General features: G+C 39.5%; 1 protein-coding gene across 1 annotated transcript in view; it reads right to left on the bottom strand.

Moving 5' to 3' along the window:
• Nucleotides 1–19,381, bottom strand: part of col22a1 (collagen, type XXII, alpha 1) — a 277,290-nt gene that overhangs the window by 130,245 nt on the left and 127,664 nt on the right. Inside the window, exons 13-14 of the mRNA XM_060824058.1 lie at nt 15,757–15,813; nt 14,724–14,777 (exon numbers count right to left, since the gene is read on the bottom strand). Of these exons, the coding sequence (XP_060680041.1) occupies nt 14,724–14,777; nt 15,757–15,813 (111 nt within the window). The remainder of the gene's footprint in view (nt 1–14,723; nt 14,778–15,756; nt 15,814–19,381) is intronic.

Here is a 19,381-nt window from a genome sequence, read left to right on the forward strand (position 1 = left end):
CATGTGCTAATATAAAGCAATTTGATTACAATTTCTGTTGATGCAGCATGTCTATTGTAAATATATCTATGTCAAGATTGAATTGAATGAATCTACTGAAAACCTGCTCATTACTGCTGCACTAAAGAACAAGACAGCATTCATCACTATCAAACTCCATAGATATATTGCTCCAGTATTCAGCAAACAACAAACCAATGCATATAGTTTTATTCAACATGGCGTTTAAATTTCTTAATTCACTTTCCCCAGGAAAGACTCTGTTCCAAATGGTAAGATTTGAGAGAAGTGCATTCAAGGTAAGAAGATTCCGCCCACCCCCCCCCCCCCCCCTCCCCCCGCCTTCCTTTTCCAAACAGAAACTCTTGCCAGGGATAGCAGAGACAATGATTGAAAGACAGCAACAAAGATTCCGTGTGTTTATCCGGTCAGCTGCTGAACCACGAAAGTGAGAATATATGTCCTTGTCAAGTCGGTTGCCCACTTGTCTATGTCCTTTATAGTTCTACATAATCTTCCTCACAGTTTACAAAACTTCCAAGTTGTATCATCTGCAAACTTTGAATTTGTCCTCTACATGCCAAGAAATACGTCATTCATACATATCAGAAAAAGCAAGGGTCCTAATGCTGACCCCTGGGGAACTCCACTCCAAATCTTTCTCCTGCCCAAACAATGTCAATTGACGGCTACTCTCTGCTACTTTTATTTATACATTGCTACTGTCCCTTTTATTCCATAATCTTTCTGCTGTATGATTTTGAAAGTCCATTTATGTTATTCCAACAGATGGGGGCACTTGTGGTGCAATTACAGTATCCTTGCCTCTGGACCAGGAGACTTTAACTCACATCCCACATGCTGTAGATGACATAAACCGATTGAACAACATGATTAAGAGTATATATATGTGGCTACCACTGTGAAACAATAGTAGTAGTGGCCCTACCTTTGAGCTAGAAGGTCAGGATTCTGCCTTATCTTGTGATAAACATGTTGATTAAAAATATGTATACCACATCAACAAAATTGTCTTCATTTGCTCTCTCTGTTTCCTCTTCAAAGAATTTCGAAGCACATTAGTCAATCAAACATGATTTGCCCTTTGGAAGTCCATATTTATTGTGTTATAGCAACTGGATCATTTATTTCACACTGGTACTCTACATAGATAGATTGATCTATTCTGTGATGTGAAGGAGTTGGTGTTGGACTAGGGTGCACAAAGTTAAAAATCACACAACACCAGGTTATAGGCCAACAGGTTTATTTGGAAGCAATAGCTTTCAGAGCGCTGCTCCTTCATCAGGTGGTTTAATGCATTGTCTTAGCTGAGATGTCACCTTTTGATATAAAACCTTAAGTTATCTCAAGAATGTGACTTAAAAGAAGTTCTGGGATTTATATATTAATGAACCAAAATCTGCAACACATTCTAAAAGATGAAAGACTTAAAATCCAGGTTTGTTCAATATATCAGTATATGACACTGTAATCATTTGCTATAAATTCTGTGTCTTATGATCTTATACTCCACAACCACCTGATGGAAGAGCAGAGCTCTGAAGGCTAGTGCTTCCAAATGAACCTGTTGGACTATCGCCTGATGTTGTGTGATTTTTAAGTTGATCTATTTTATACTGATCTCATACCATAAACAAAATAATCTTAAATCTGATTGATTTCGCAGATAATGAATGATGGAATAGAGCAGTATATCCAGCAGTAATGATTCTCCACCCATTACTTAAAGGAAGGAGCTTAAGCCATTACAGAAATATCTTATATTTCAAATGATTTGGATGTGAATACAGAGTGAGAATATAGTAATTTTACAAATAACACCAAAATAGGTGGTGCAGAGTGAAGAAGCATATCTCAGAGTACAATGGGATCTTGATCAGATGGGCCAGTGGGCTGAGGAGTGGCAGATGGAGTTTAATTTAGATAAATGTGAAGTGGTGCATTTTGAGAAAGCATGACTCATACAGTTGATGGTAGGGCCCTGGGGAGTGCTGCTGAACAACGAGACCTAGGGGAGTAGTGCATACTTCGAAAGTGGAGTCGCAGGTAGGTTAGGTAGAATTTTGGCACATTTGCCTTCATTGTTCAGGACGCGGAGTATTGGAGTTGGGATGTTATGTTGCGGCTGTACAGAACATTGTTGAGGCCACTTTTAAGGGTCAACCATATGGAGGTTTATAAAGTCATGAACAGCATGGACAGGGTGAATGGCCAAAAATCTTTTTTTCTAGGTTGGGGAGTCCAAAACTAGAGGATATTTGTTAAATGGGAGAGGGGAAAAATTTAAAAAGGACCTACAAAGTGACTTTTTAATGGAGAGGGTGATTAGTGTATAGAATAAACTGTCTAATGAAGTGGTGGAGGTGTGTATAATTACAACAACTAAAAGGTATGTGGCTGGGTACTTGAAAAGGAAGGATTTACAGGACTATGGGAAATGCTGGAAAATGGTAGTAGGTCAGACTGGGATGTCTGGTTGTGTGGATGAGTTGGACCGAAGGGTCTCTTTCTGTGTGTAAGGCTCTTTAATAAAAATGCTTATTATCACCTGACTTCTAAAAATATCCTGAATTAGGGTGCACCTAGAGGTGGCTGAGAACTTGTCTTGGCTGAGATCTGCAAACACTGAAGCAGACATACTTGGCCTCAATATTACATTTAACATTAGTGTTTAACTTAGATATGAGCTTTGCTTTGAAATCTAGATTGGTATCATTTTGATGGCACAGTTAATGCCCAGTTAATGAAGCTGTTTTGAAGGTGATTGTAAAGATTTTTAGGTTTATCTTTTTTTTCATCCAGCTAATTCTTGCCGTATGTGATTCCTGCAGCTCTTAATACATTCATTCTTATAGAGTCATAGAGATGTACAGCATGGAAACAGACCCTTTGGTCCAACCCATCCATGCCGACCAGATATCCCAACCCGATCTAGTCCCACCTGCAAGCACCCAGCCCATATCACTCCAAACCCTTCTATTCATGTACCCATCCAAATGCCCCTTAAATGTTGCAATTGGACCAGTCTCCACCACATCCTCTGGCAATTCATTCCATACACGTATCAACCTCTGTACGAAAACGTTGCCCAGTAGGTCTCCTTTATATCTTTCCCCTCTCACCCTAAACCTATGCCCTATAGTTCTGGACTCTCCGACCCCAGGGAAAATACTTTGCCTATTTACCCTATCCATAGCTCTCATAATTTTGTAAACCTCTATAAGGTCACCCCTCAGCCTCTGACGCTCCAGGGAAAACAGTCCCAGCCGGTTCAGCCTCTCCCTATAGCTCAAATCCTCCAACCCCGGCAACATCCTTGTAAATCTTTTCTGAACCCTTTCAAGTTTCACCACATCTTTCCGATAGGAAGGAGACCTGAACTGCACATAATAGTCCAACAGTGGCCTAACCAATGTCCTGTACAGCTGTAACATGACCTCTCAACTCCTGTACTCAATACTCTGACCAATAAAGGAAAGCATACCAAATGTTTTCATATCTACCTGCGACTCCACTTTCAAGGAGCTACGAACTTGCACTCCAAGGTCTCTTTGTTCAGCAACACTCCCTAGGACCTTACCATTAAGTGTATAAGTCCTGCTAAGATTTGCTTTCCCAAAATGCAATACCTTGCATTAAATGTCACTTTGGCATCTTCAGAAAAGAGGTGACACATCAAACAATATAAACCAATCTGTGTTTTCCTGAATTAAACTGAAGGTATGATGATGCACACTCAGTTAAACTTTACTTCTGTATTACCCTGAAACCCAATAACACTTTATGGAATGATTTAATATTTCCACAAAATGTGCAACCAACTAGAGTTCTTTGTTCAAAGTGACAGCTTCTTACAAAACAGTAGTGAGGTGCTGTTTGACAGTTTGCACGGAGACATATCCAGTAACAAAAGGAACCACACAGAGATTTTAGAGATGAGTTGATGATGCACCTCCCAGAAATTCAACACACAGTCTAAAGCTGAAACATGTTGTAGAGTGATTTATTGGAGGCAAGAGTTCAACCTATTGTGCAGCATTGTTACTGTTGCAATTTATAAGATGCTGTCAAGAGCAATGCAATTGAGCTCGCTGTTTCGAAGATTTAAGAGGTTGCTTCAGTGAAAAGAGCGATATTATTACATTTTGGACCTGAGCCACACTTTGGCCCTAAAAGATGCAACAAAACTATTCTCTCTCTCTCTCTCTCTGTCTTTTTCTCCGTTGGTTCCTATTTAACTTTTTGGCAGTTTGAGTTCAGCTTCAGAGGGTTGTAAGTTCACAGCACGCAAACTTCTTTGTTTTGCCAACTGTCTGCTTTCCTTCAAAGTAATTTTAAAATGACCTTCTTAACTGTGAACTCAGTTAACCCAATTTAATTCTATTCACATTGTGCTCCACATCCTTAGCCCACCCATATGATGTGGTGACATCCTTTTGTGCGGGAGAAGTTTTTCCATGTGAGAGTTGTGCTCGAAACAATAATCTGTAATAGAACATCGTGCGGAACTGAATAGATATAATTATTCAGAAAGAGTAAAAGGTGGGATATATACAAAGACTGCTTTATAAAGTAATTTTATGATTAAGGAACTATAGAGTCATAGAGATATGCAGCAAGGAAACAGACCCTTCGGTCTAATCCGTCCATGCCAACCAGATATCCCAAACCAATCTAGTCTCACCTGCCGGCCCACAGCCCTCAAAAGCCTTCCTATTCATATACCTATCCAAATGTCTCTTAAATGTTGCAATTGTACCAGCCTCCACCACATCCTCTGGCAGCTCATTCCATACACGCACCACCCTCTGCGTGAAAAGGTTGTCCCTTAGGTCTCTTTTATATCTTTCCCCTCTCACCCTAAACCTATGCCCTCTAGTTCTGGACTCCCCGAACCGAGGGAAAAGACTTTGTCGACTTATCCTATCCATGCCTCTCATAATTTTGTAAACCTCTATAAGGTCATCCCTTATCCTCTGACGTTCGAGGGAAAACAGCCCCAGCCTGTTCAGTCTCTCCCTATAGTTAAAATCCTCCAATCCTGGCAACATCCTTGTAAATCTTTTCTGAATCCTTTCAAGTTTCACAACATCTTTCCAATAGGAAGATCAGAATTGCACGCAATATTCCAACAGTGGCCTAACCAATGTCCAGTATAGCTGCAACATGACCTCCCAACTCCTGTACTCAATACTCTGACCAGTAAAGGAAAGCATACCAAATGCTTTCTTCACTATCCTATCTACCTGCGACTCCACTTTCAAGGAGTTATGAACCTGCATTCCTGAGGACCTTACCATGAAGTGTACAAGGCCTGCTAAGATTTGCTTTCCCAAAATGCAGCACCTCGCATGTATCTAACTTAAATTCCATCTGCCACTTCTCAGCCCATTGGCCCATTTGGTCAAGATCCTGTTGTAATCGAAGGTAACCCTCTTCGCTGTCCACTACACCTCCAATTTTGGTGTCATCTGCAAGCTTACTAACTGTACCTCTTATGCTCACATCCAAATCATTTATGTTAATGACAATAGGTAGAGGACCCAACACTGACCCTTGTGGCACTCCACTGGTCACAGGCCTCCACTCTGAAAAACAACCCTCCACCACCACCCTCTGTCTTCTACCTTTGAGCCAGATCTGCACCCAAATGGCTAGTTCTCCCTGTATTCCATGAGATCTAACCTTGCTAATCAGTCTCCCATGGGGAACCTTGTCGAATGCCTTACTGAAGTCCATATAGATCACATCTGCTGCTCTGCACTCATTAATCTTCTTTGTTACTTCTTCAAAATACTCAATCAAGTTTGTGAGACATGATTTCTCAAGCACAACGCGATATTGACTATCCCTAATTAGTCCTTGCCTTTCCAAATACGTGTACCTCCTGTCCCTCAGGATTCCCTCCAACAACTTGCTCACCACTGAGGTCAGGCTCACCATTCCAAAAGGAGGAAACGTCACACCACAACTCAGCAGTGCAATTTCTCAATGAGCCAAAGCTTATACTCAAATTATACTCAATACATCTGCGTAATGGTCTAAGGTTATGTGTAGCATGAGTTATTTACTCCTGAAGGGGATTTTATGAATGGTGGTCTCGGCCACTTCAGTTTGCGAGATACCATGCTGTCTCATCCTGGGAAAACGTGGCATATTAGGAACCAGATAGTTGCTGTGGTCCCTCCCACAGGAATTACACTCAGCAATGGCCCAGGATCATGGAGTGACACAGTCCAGGGATTCAACGGGTGCAGTGGGATTTGCAGAAGAATGCCTTGTATAGTTGTTAGCTTTAACAGTCCAGAAGGAGGCCATTATGTCGGTACCAATCAACAAATATCTGACTACATTAATCCTGTTTTTCAGCTTTTTATCCCTGGAGACTATGACAAGGTGAGTGAATATCTAAATACTGTTCACATATTTTGAACTCACCAATCTTTTCAAGCAGTGAGTTCCAGACTCCTGCCATGCTGTGAGTGAAAAAAAAGTCTTCAACTCTCTCTCCCTTCCATCTCTTACGTTAAAAGGGGGAGGGTGAACAGCCAGTTGTTGTGTTGCATATAGGCATCAATGATATAGGTTAAAAAACAGGATAAGGTCCTACAAGCAGAATTTAGGGATACAGGAGCCAAATTAAAAGGTAGTAATCTCAGGATTGCTACCAGTGCCATGTGCTAGTCAGAATAGAAATGAAAGAATAGGCAGGATGAATGTGTGGCTTGAGAGATGGCGCAGGAGAGAGGGGTTCAGATTTTTGGGACATTGGGACTATTTCTAGGGGAGGTGTGACTATTACAAATTGGATGGTCTACACCTGGGCCGGACTGTAATCAATGTCCGTGGGGGTGCTTTTGCTAAAACTGTTGGGGAGGGTTTAAACTAAAATGGCAGGTGGATGACAACCAAATGAGAAGGTTAGTGGACAGTAAGCAGGTACTAACTAAAGCCTGTAAGAAACTAGATAATGAAGTCAGCATGACGAAGGGTAAGAGTAGGCAGGGGGCAGATGATGAAAGCAAAAGGACTGGTGGTTTGTGATGCATTTGCTTTAATGCAAGACATGTAGTAGGTAAGGCAGATGAACTTATGGCTTGGATTAGTATCTGAAAGTATGATGTCATTGCATTGCTGAGACTTGGTTGAGGGAAAGGCATGATTGGCAACTTGAGTTATATCGACGCTTCAGGCAGGATAGAGAGGGAGGCAAAAGGGATGGAGAAGATGCATTACTGGTCAGAGAGGATATCAAAGCTGTGCTGAAGGAGGGTATTATGGAGGACTTGTGGATGTTGAGGTTAGGGTTAAATGTTTTATTATTCTAGGTCAAGTCGGTATTAGGATGTAGGAAGTGTTGTGTCTTCCATAAGGCATTAAGGTGGACCAGTCCCAAGTCCAGGTGGGATTTATCCCAGGTTACTGAGGGAAGCGAGAGAGGAAATGGATGGGGTCTTAGCAGATATCTTTGCAACATCTTTAAATATTGACCAGGTCCTAGAAGACTGGAAAACTGCTAATGTTGTCCCATTGTTTAAGAAGGGTACCAGGGCTACTACAGGTCATTATAGACAAGTAAGCTGGATGTCAGTGGTTGGGAAACTGCTGGAGAAGATAGTGAGGGATAGGGTCTATTCTCATTTGGAAGAAAATGGGTTTATCAGTGATAGGCAACATGGTTTTGGTGCAGGGAAGGTCATGTCTTACCAACTTAATAGAATTCTTTGAGGAAGTGACAAAGTTGATTGTTGAGGGAAGGGCTGTAGATTTCATATACATGAACTTCAGTAAGGCATTTTATAACATTCCCCAAGGTAAGCTGATGGAGAAAGTGAAGTCGCATAGCGTTCAGAGTGAACTAGCTAGATGGATAAAGAACTGACTGCGCAACAGGAGACAGAGTAGTAGTGGAAGGAGTTTCTCAAAATGGAGGCCAGTGACTGTTGGTGTTCCACAGGGATCCGTGCTGAGACTGCTGTTGTTTGTGATATACATAAATGATCTGGAGGAAGGTATTGGTGGTCTGATTCGCAAGTTCTCAGATGACACTAAGATTGGTGGAGTCACAGACAGTGAATGGGACTATCAGACGATAAAGCAGAATATTGATAGATTGGAGAGTTGGGTAAAGAAATGGCAGATGAAGTTCAATCTGGGGCAAATGTGAGGTGATGCATTTTGGAAAATCCAATTCAAGAGCAAACTATCCATTAAATGGAAAAGTTCTGGGGAAAATTGATGTACAGAGAGATTTGGGGGTTCAGGTCCATTATATTCTGAAGGTGGCAATGCAGGTCAATAGAGTAGTCAAGAAGGCATATGGCATGCTTTCCTTCATTGGGCAGGACTAGAGTTGGCAGATCATGTTACAGTTGTATAAGACTTTTGTTCAGCCATAGTTGGATACAATATCTGCAGGGAGAAAGTGAGGACTGCAGATGCTGGAGATCAGAGCTGAAAATGTGTTGCTGAAAAAGCGCAGCAGGTCAGGCAGCATCCAAGGAGCAGGAGAATCGACGTTTCGGGCATGAGCCCTTCTTCAGGAATGAGGAAAGTGCACCCAGCAGGCTAAGATAAAAGTTAGGGAGGTGGGACTTGGGGAAGGGGTGTTGGAAACGTGATAGGTGGAAGGAGGTTAAGGTGAGGGTGGTGGGCTGGAGTAGAGGTGGGGGCGGAGAGGTCTGGAAGAAGATTGCAGGTTAGGAAGCTGGTGCTGAGTTCGAGGATTGGGACTGAGACAAGGTGGGGAGAGGGGAAATGAGGAAACTGGAGAAATCTGTGTTCATCCCTTGTGGTTAGAGGGTTCCTAGGCAGAAGATGAGGCACTCTTCCTCTAGCCGTCGTGTTGCTATGGTCTGGCGATGGTGCAATATCTGCATACAATAACGCCACATTACCAAAAGGATGTGCATGCTTTGGAGAGGGTGCAGAGGAGGTTCACCATGATGTGGCCTGGTATAGAGGGCGCTAGCTATGAAGAGAGGTTGAGTTGATTAGGATTATTTTCATTAGAAAGACAGAGGTTGGGGGTGACCTTATTGAGGTCAACAAAATCATGAGAGGTATAGACAGGGTGGATAGCAAGAAAGTTTTGTTCCCAGAGTGGGGGGCTCAATTACTAGGGGTCATGACTTCAAAGTAAGAGGGGAAATGTTTAAGAGAGATATGCATGGAATGTTCTTTACGCAGAGGGTGGTGGATGCCTGGAATGCTTTGCCAGCAGAGGTGGTAGAGGTGGACACAATAGCGTTATTTAAGCGGTATCTACACAGATATATGAATGGGCAGAGAGCAGAGGAATACAGATCCTTCGAAAGTTGGTGACAGATTTGGATAGCGGATTTGGATCGATGCAGGCTTGGAGAGCCAAAGGGCCTATTCTACTGCTATAGTTTTCGTTGTTCTCTGTTCTAATGTATGCCCTTTGGTTATTGATCCCTCTACTCATAGAAAATATGCCATTCTATCCACCTCACCTGTAACTGTTATAATTTATATATGTCTATCAGGACCTGTTTCAACCCTTGTTCCTGAAAGGTAAACAACCTCATCATACATTAAACAACCAATATTTCCTCATAGATTTGGCCTTCCAGCCTAAAACATGTTTTGGTTAATTTCCTCTGCGCTCCCCTAGTGTAATTCCATCTTTCATATTAATGTGATGCAAAAAATGAACACAGTACCCTGGTTGAGGCCTACCCAATGTTAGACTGTTCCAGCATAACCTCTTTGCTCTTGTATAGCTTGGCTAATAAGTGTGTATAAATACACTTTCTTACTCACTTTATTTACCTATTCTACAACTTTCAAGAATTTGTGAATATTTACACCAGCATCCTTCTGATATTCAATACCTTTCAGATGCTGCTATTCATAATGTGACCCTGTGAATTATCAGCCCTCCCCAAGGGCATCACTTTTTCGAAAAAGCAAAAGAACTGCAGTTACTGAAAATCAGAAAAACAAACAGAAATTGCTGCAATTAAAAAAAATCAGTGTCGATGGAGAGAAAACAGAGTGAATGTTTTGGTCCCTGTGACCCACTGGTCACTGCCAGATCCTGCCTGACCTACATAGTTTCTCCAGCAACTTCCTTTTGCATTACTTTTCCAGGCTGAATTCCATCCGCAAGTGAATATCTAAATACTGATTACTGTGCAAGAGCTTCCGACTAATCACCCTTTCAAGCAATGAGTTCCAGACTTCCACCACCCTCTGGGTAAAAGTATTTTTCCTCAACTCCCCTCTTCAGTTTCTACATCTTTTCTTAAATCTATAACCTCTTGTTCTTGATCCCTTTACTAATAGAAAACAGCTTTCCTAAGCCTTTCTTTTACTAAGTCTTCCCTATTTTTATATGCCATTCACTTTGAAATAAAGGTCAACATCCCCTTTGCACTCCGTATTATGCAATGAACTTGAATACTAGAATTGTCTGATTATACAGGAGACTCCCCAAAACCCCAAATCCTGTGATCCAGCTTTCTGCAGTCTTTCCCCATTTAAATAATATTCACTTCCTCTATTCTTCAGGCCACAGTGGATAATTTCACATTTTCACAAATTATACACTCAATGTTAGAATGGTTTGTCCACTCACTTAACTTGTCCATATCCCTTTGTAGACTCTTTGTATCACCCTTGTCACATGCTTTCCCAACTATTTTTGTGTCATCTGCAACCTTTGCTATAGTACATTCACTTATATATCCAAGTTGTTAATATATAATTTAAATCTTTGTGGTCCATGCGCTGATCCCTGTGGCACTCCATTTGTGACATGTTGCTACCCTGAAAATGCTCCTCTTATCCCAACTTTCCATGTACTATCAATCAGCCAGACATCTATCCAGCCTTACATACTATTCCCAACATCAAAGACGGCTCGTATTTTATTAAGCAGCATTATGTGTAGTACCTTATTGAGCAAGTTTTGGAAGTCACATTTATGTTAAAATTACTGGTTCCTCTTTATCTATAATGTCTGTTACCTTTCCAAATAATTTTAACATATCTGACAGGAATGATTACCCCTTCATGAAACCATGCTGATGCTGTTGATAATATTGTACTGTGCTTATAACTTATATTCTCACCTAGCTTTATGTCATCAACAAATTTGGAATGCTTAGATTTGGTCTCTACATCCAAATCATTTACACAGATTGTGAACAGTTGTGAACCTAACATCGATTCTTATGGAACCCCAACTAGTAACAGCTAGTGATCCTGAAAATAACACATGGATTCTTCTTCTCTACTTTCAGTTTATGAATTAATTCACACTCCATGCCAGGATGTGAGCCCTAATTCCGTGCATTGAAATTTTTCTTACTACCCTTCTGTTTGAGACTTTGCCAAAACATTTTGAATCTACAAGCACACCACATCCTCTGGATCACTTTCATTTATATTAAAAGAAATATTGTAAAAAAAAACACAATTTCCCTTTCTTGAATCCATGATGTCACCTAATTATTTCATTATTTCCAAATTGTATGCTTACCTCGTTCTTCATAATAGATTTTAACATTTCCCCAACTACTGACATCAGACTAACAGATCTATAGATCTCCTTTTCTCTCTGCATCGCTTCTTCAATAGTGGGGTTATATTTATGACAACTACCATTGCATCAATTATCTCCCTAGCCATCTCCTTCAAAACTCTGGAATGTAGCTCTTCTGCTCCAAGGGATTTATCAACCTTCAATTCAATTAATTTTTCATATGTGACCTTTATCTTAATACTAATTTCTTTCAGTTCCTCATTTCCACAAATTCCTTGGTTCTTGGGCATTTCTGTACATTTTTAAAAAGCGCATAATCTTTAGTCAGTCAGTCCCTATGACATTTTATAAATTCCTACTTCAGAAATAGAACCAGACTAGGATACAGACTCTAACTTCACACCTTCAATGTGTTGTCTGAGCTGAAATGTAACTTTTTTAAAACCTTAAGTTATCTCCAGACTGTGACTTGAAAAGAGTTCTGGGATTTACATATTAATGATTCTAAACCTGTATCCCCATTCTAAGTGATTAAAGACTTAACAGCAATCTAGGTTTGTTTAATACATCACATCAGTGATATGACACTTTGATCTCTGACTCTAAATTCTATGTCCTATGATTCTGCCCCACTAGCTACCTGATGAAGGAGCAGCGCTCCGAAAGCTTGTACTTCCAAATAACCTGTGGATTATAACCTGGTTTGTGTGATTTTTTAAACTTTGTCCATGAAGATAGACAATCAATCAGTAATGTTTCACTTCTTCCATAAGATGCTGCTCCATAAAAATCCAGCAAACTCTATATCAACATCTGTCCCTTTCCTGATCATAGATTTAACCTGCTGCCAAACCTAGGGAATGTCCATACATGCAACTGCAGTAATGTCAGCAAATAGAGTCGAAGCTAATCATACATCTCACCAAGAAGTTAAAAACTCTTTAACCTCCACATTTAATCTTCATACAACAAGACAGATGATTATGAGCGGCTTAAGATTGAAGCTAAAATCTTAATATAACAAACAGAAAAATGTATATTTTTTTTAAAAAGTGCATTTTTAAAATCATAATGGAACAATTTAACAAATCCTACAACATTCAAATTTACCTTTTAGGCTCAGTGTTAATATCAACAATAACTGGAAGGAAAGGATCTCCTCATTTTCAAGGATTTTGGATAACAAAAGTTAACAGCATGTAAATAGAGGTTTTTATTTGGTGAATTCACTGATTGTTCTGGAAGTGTTGTTAGGGAACCTTAACAGTTAAATCTCTCGATAAGCATTGAATCACTGCCAGCAACTTCTGGTTTTCCACATTATTCTATACATGCGAACTCCAGATGTTGCTGCCAGTTTTATTGAAGAAAACATATTCCTTTCCCATAGTTTCACATTATTGCCACCACTAAATCCAGGCACTCACAACACATCTTTTTATTTGTTCAGCCCACAATATGACCACAAAATTACCTTGGGCCTGGAGATTAATTTCTGTCTGTCTTTGGGTACATATCAATTGTCAAATGTGGAGTGGGCACCAAACTGCTGAACAAATGCATCACACATAATTGGTCATCATTCTTCACCAGGTGTTGACAAGTGTGTTCCCAACTGTCCTGAGGCAATTGGGGTGGTCATGAAGTGGGTGAAAATAGGTCAATGTAAAAGATGGCATTAGAGCAACTGTGAATGTAGTAGGGAGCAGCGGAGAGAGGGTAAGATTGGGATAGTGCTGACTGATGGCTGACAGTGACACACAATATTAGTGAACTCTTCTTGTCCTTTAGGTTCTTCAGCTTAAGTGCTTGTATCCTTTGCTGACAGCTGCCATCAGTTCATTTAAAATATTGTCTGATGTGTATCTAAGAAACTGCCTGCAGTATGGTCAGGTATCATAAGTTTTTTGAAAGATACATGAAATAAATATTAGGCACGATAGACTTACATAGCTTTTGGGATTGATACCTGTTTGAGGTAAGTACTGTTGACAATTACATCAATATGGCAGATGACGCAAAATGTAGGATCCTTGAGTCCCAGTTTCCCTTCTGAACAAAAATCATCAATTGCCTCATCCAAATACTAAAGCTAGGAATCCCAGTCTTTTCACATAACTTTGGTCCAAGTTGACCTATTTTAGTGCTTTCTTATAATGAAAATTTTGTTAATATGTGAAGTTTCATTCTTACATTTCTGCAACACTAGAAACAAAAGTTCTAATATATGTGACAACCAGTGTTAAAGCAGACTTCCAGTTTGCATAACCGTGGGCTCTTTATTTCTGTCACAGCACTTTCAATGGAATTTGCCAGTACAAATAAACAGAACTTCCCGAAACTTACTTGGTTAAAAAAAAGGGTCAGATAGCTGACGAGCCTTTCAGCAGCTTTTGTTGTGTAATCATTTGATACAATTGACCTCACAGGCACATTTTAATGCTGACTTGTTTTAAACACAAACTTTCTCTATTCCCAAGTTTCACAAGGTTGTCTGCTAGTGAACAGGCCTTTTGTTCCATGGCAAGAAATTACATTTTCTTCCAATTATATTTCCATTCCTGCCTCCTCAATGTTCACCCACTCCTTCCTCGAATATTGGCCATTTGTGAAATGGTTTTGATCAGCAGAGTGTTAATTAAAAAAAAAGGAACATGAAGCAAATAGCTGAAGGTACTCAACTGAGGCAAAATAAAATTAAACAATGTTAAGTAGGCAACATTTCAAATCATGACTTAAGTTCTCCCCACTCCCTATTGGCTTATTTTGTAAGATTACAGAATAAAACCAACCAATGTTCAAAAAGTCTTCTTCTCAATCTGTGGACAAAAAACAGAGTTACATTTTAAATCCAGTGACCTTTCTTCAGACTTGAAATATTAACTCTGCTTTCTCTCTACAGATGCTACCAGACCTGCTGAGTTTCTCCAAGAACTTCTGCTTTTATTTCAGATTTTCAGCATCCACTGTTCTTTGTCTTATTTTAATAAATTTCTGATTGTAAGTTTAGAATCTCTAGTTAGTTTCTTCAAGTTGTTACAGCTGCCCTACTTAATAGCTGTCCTCTTATCACCAGTAGCTATTATCCTGAAACAAACTCAACTGTTGATGCAAAATATTTATATGTTGAGATGTTGAGTATCAAGAATATCTTGAAGGTGAGGACAGTGGGATTTTTCATGCTTACCTTTTCTCCTTTCAGGCCTATTGGTCCTATCTGTCCACGTGGACCTGGATCACCCTGGAAACCAGAAAGAAAGCAAAGTTAAGGCTCTAATGATGATGATCAATGATCACAACACCGCCCCACACCCCTGACTACTTTCACTCAATAATGCACAGCTGGAGTGCAGTGAATTTTGTTATGTAAGTAACAATAGTAACATCCCAAACAGAAAATGGTGATCAAGGTGAAATGAGATTTTACAAGTGTGAGACATTTAACTGGATATGAAGAGAGATTCTTACTATTCTCCAAATATTAACATTATTTCAATATCCATTTGAAGAGATTTTTAGTTTTATACCTCACCCAAAGATCAACCTGGACCAGAAACACTCCCACTGCAGTGCACGAGTGCTAATCTGGATAACGCAACTAAAACATTGGAGGACGGTGTCAGAAAAGAAGCAAAATGATGGCAACTGAATCAAACTGACTGGAGTGAGGTGCATTTCTTTTATATTGAGAAAGATGTCCTGGAATCACAGTATCAAGGTGCCCACAACTGTGCAAAGAACTGCAGAGAAGGGGAGACACGATCTAAATTTTCATTATGTACACCTTGCAAAGGAATGGAAAGACTGAAGAAGGTAAAGATGTACAGAGATAGAACTCAAACTTACTGATGGGTAACAGACCAATGGCTGCCTGTTATTTACTTTACTTGAATTGCTAATTAGAAATTTAGTCAAAACTTTCAAGAAGTATTGAATTGCTTGAAAAATATATAAAATTTGACCCATTTTATCACAATAGAATATAAAGGATGTAATCTCAATTATAAAAACATCCAGGTAAAATAAAGTGCACTCCTACACTGCATTTTCTTTTATTGTACACACCAAATATTTTCAGATCAGACTTGAAGAATCTGAGGATGCAAACCATTGTCAGGATTTTCCATGCCTTTATTACCAAATGGGGTTGAATTTATTTGGAAATTCCATTATTTAAAATGACTATTTCACAGAAGAAGTGCATACATTCAGATCTATACCTTTTCGCCCTTGGCTCTTTCCACATCAGGTAGGCCAGGAAAACCAATAATTATTCCCTGAAATTAAAAAAGTGAGCACATTTTTGTCTCGAACTATCCACATTTTGAATCTTTCTTTTCCTTTCCAAGAATCTCCAAGGTATGATTCTTTCCATCAACTTAGTTGGTTTCAGCTAGAGTAACACTTTTAGAGATTAAAATATTCCTTAGTGATCCCTTTCTGGGACAGAGAGAGAGAACAGAGGGAAAAAAATATCATCCATAGTTTGATGCTAATGAGTGATCTCTGTTGGAACTCACAAGATTAAAACCAGAATTCACATTTTATATTTTGAGATTGTGCATTGCAATGGACCTGGTCAGTACAGTCAGTTCTTTTATAATGCTATGGCCACATTCTTGTGCAACCCCTGTTATAGAAAAATCGCACTTGAGAAGCAGTGCTTAAAGTGTTGGTGACATAATCGTGTTACAGCCAACACAGGTCTTAAATGTTCATGCTTTAGAAGCAGCATCTCTAATTTGTCAATTGCATTACAGGGAATTCGCATTGATGAAATGTGTGTTATAGCAGAACAACCTGCAATCATCATTATATAACAGGTTGCCAGATCAAAACATCACACTTTCCACAAATTGTGATATATCTCAACTTCGGGCTCTTGTATAAAGTGGGAGATGGCAATCTGTTTTTGGTCTTTCCCCACTTCTATTTCCACATTTTCTATTTATTTATTCCCGCTTTCCTTACCAGTTGCAAAATCAGATCATGCTGGAGAAATTCAGCAATTTTGACAGCAGCTTGGGAGAGAGAAAACAAGTTTCAAATCCAATAGGACTTGTTCAGATCGTCTGGCCCAAAAGGTTAAAGAACAATTGTAATTGGACTTAAAATGTTGACTCTATTTCGCTGTCTACCTGCTAAAATTCTCCAGCACTTTGCTTTTATTTCAGATTTCCAGCATTCATACTATTTTGACTTTATTTTACCTTTAGCTGTTGGACCAGTTAAATTTGCAAAGCACTGATATTTGCATCACAGGGATGTGTCTCCAAAATACCTCTCTTTGTGATTATTGGCAAATTGTGCAAAGTTTGATTACTTTTAATTTATCTAAAAAGACCCTGTTTGGACCAAAGTTTAATAAATCCTTTTGCAATTATTGCAAACAGGAAACCATATGGTACCTACTGCGATATGACATGCTTCGTGTGAGATACAATGAATAACTCCATTTGTGAAGATGTTCATAAATTCTTTGTGAATGAATTGCTAATAAATTGCCTAGTTTCCTGAATTGCTGAATCATTTTCCAGTGCTGACAATTTTCTATTATTCAACTTTAAAAAAACCATGCGTCCTGCAGAGAGCTGAAATTTGGTCAACTTTGAACATCTGACATTCCTGTCATAATGAATAAGTTTCAGTGCAGAATACAAATTCCTGCATAAAATCAAACTTAGAGCAGACAATTCAAGCTCTCTGCAAAGAAATATTTTAGATTGGATTACTTACTTACAGTGTGGAAACAGGCCCTTTGGCCCAACAAGTCCACACCGACCCTTCGAAGGGCAACCCACTCAGACGCATTCCCTTACATTTATTCCTTCACCTAATACTACGGACAATTTAGCATGGCCAATTCACTTAACCAGCACATGTTTGGACTATTGGAGAAACCAGAAGAAACCCATGCAGACACAGGGAGACCGTGCAAACTCCACACAGACAGTTGCCTGAGACGGGAATTGAACCCAGGTCTCTGGTGCTGTGAGGCAGCAGTGCTAACCATTGTGCCACTGTGCCGCCATGTCACCCCCTCAGGAGTTGTATATTTACAGAATGGTAACAACACCTAGTATTAACAGGGAAGGGAGAAGAAATTGCTATTCCTTATCCTTCTTTATCAACTAAACTCTTACACTATTATGAATCAATCATTCTGCTTGAAAAGCCAATTCACAAAGCTATGTTTAGGCAATGAAATGGCTACAACTGGCAGCATCAATAATCCTGGTTTAAATGGATATAGTTAGATTAACATCCCTCAAAAATATGTATGTAAATCATGTGTGATTGATATGAGGGACATAGTTTTTAATTTCCACTCATTGCAGTTGCTGGAGAAATCTCCTTGCTTTTCAAAGAATCATAGAATCCCTACAATGCGGAAACAAGCCATTTGGCTCAACAAGACCACACTGACCCTTTGAAGAGTATCCCACCCAGACCTATTCTCCTACCCTATTACTTTACATTTCCTCTGACTAATGCACCTACCTACACATCCCTGAACACTATGGGCAATTTAGCATGACCAATTTACCTAACCTGCTTATCTTTCGACTGTGGGAGGAAACCAGAGCACCCGAAGGAAACCCACGCAGACACAGGGAGAATGTACAAACTCCACAAAGCATTTATCTGGAGAATTGGTTTCCTGAATTAATTCAACAATACAAAATCCTTTGCATCAAGTTGCTAGATTTCAAATACCTGACCACATTCCCTCTTCTACCCCTAAACCCCCATTGCAAAGTTTACTCTGAAATAGCCTGTTGTAAGTCCCAAAGATAGGAATGTGGAAATTGCTCAGAAAGAAAGGTTAAAATCTGACTGGTTTGCATTCCAGCGTCCTGATTATTTTATGATGTTGCAGATTAACCATCCTCAGGTATCCAGTGAGATAAATGCTATGGCCAGCCCTGACTCTCTTCAAACTTCAGCTTCAGTGGACGTGGCTGATAGTCTCGAGTAGCAACCTTGTGCAAGGGTGAGAGTGAAGCCATTTTGGAAGCAGTATGGTGGGCATTCTTAAAGCCTGGTTCAACAGGCGTAATGACAGTGAAACCTGCTATTGTTAGACTAACAATGAAACCTGCACATAGAATAGCAACTCCATTGCAAAAGACACGGGTAATTCTACAGCAGATAGCATCACACGCATCTACTCAGATTGGATTTTGAGCACTGATTTCTGATCTACTCAAAAGAAACATTCCAAGGGAAGTTCAAAACAACTTAAAATTGCATGAAGACAACAAAAAAGAAACATTCAACATGCAAAATGTTCAAAGTATCAGTTTTAGAATCATGAAAAAAAAGCATTCCAATTTTAAAAAGTCAGAAACAAAAATGGATGACTCGATGAAAAACTAGATCTGTGGGAGGATAGAAAGAAGGTAAAGCAAATAGATCAGTGCAAATACCAAGGATCAGAGAAATAGACCAAACAAGAACGGTTTGAAGAGAAGAGAAAGGAGCTGAACATAGAAAGGGGTAGATCAAAGTTAAAACACGGATTCAAGTACAATGAATCAAGTCATTAGGGAAATCACAGGAAAATCTGGCAGATGCATCACAGGGAAATACGGGGAAGTTATCATGGAAAACAACTCAAATAGTTGAAAGATGGATCACATATTTACAAGATGTTTTTGAGGAGAACAGACAAAGAAATTAAGAAAACAATATGGTCCAAAGATTATGAAAAGTGAAGTAAGATCAGCAATAAATAAGATGAAAACAAATGAATTCCCTTGCTGGAGAGTCATTTCTGCAGTTTAGGTTCTGTACTGTGATCACGTGAAAATCCCAATGCAGCTCACTGCATGGAGAGTACTA

The sequence above is a fragment of the Hemiscyllium ocellatum genome, chromosome 4 (assembly GCF_020745735.1).
Source record: "Hemiscyllium ocellatum isolate sHemOce1 chromosome 4, sHemOce1.pat.X.cur, whole genome shotgun sequence".
Classification (NCBI taxonomy): Eukaryota; Metazoa; Chordata; class Chondrichthyes; order Orectolobiformes; family Hemiscylliidae; genus Hemiscyllium; species Hemiscyllium ocellatum.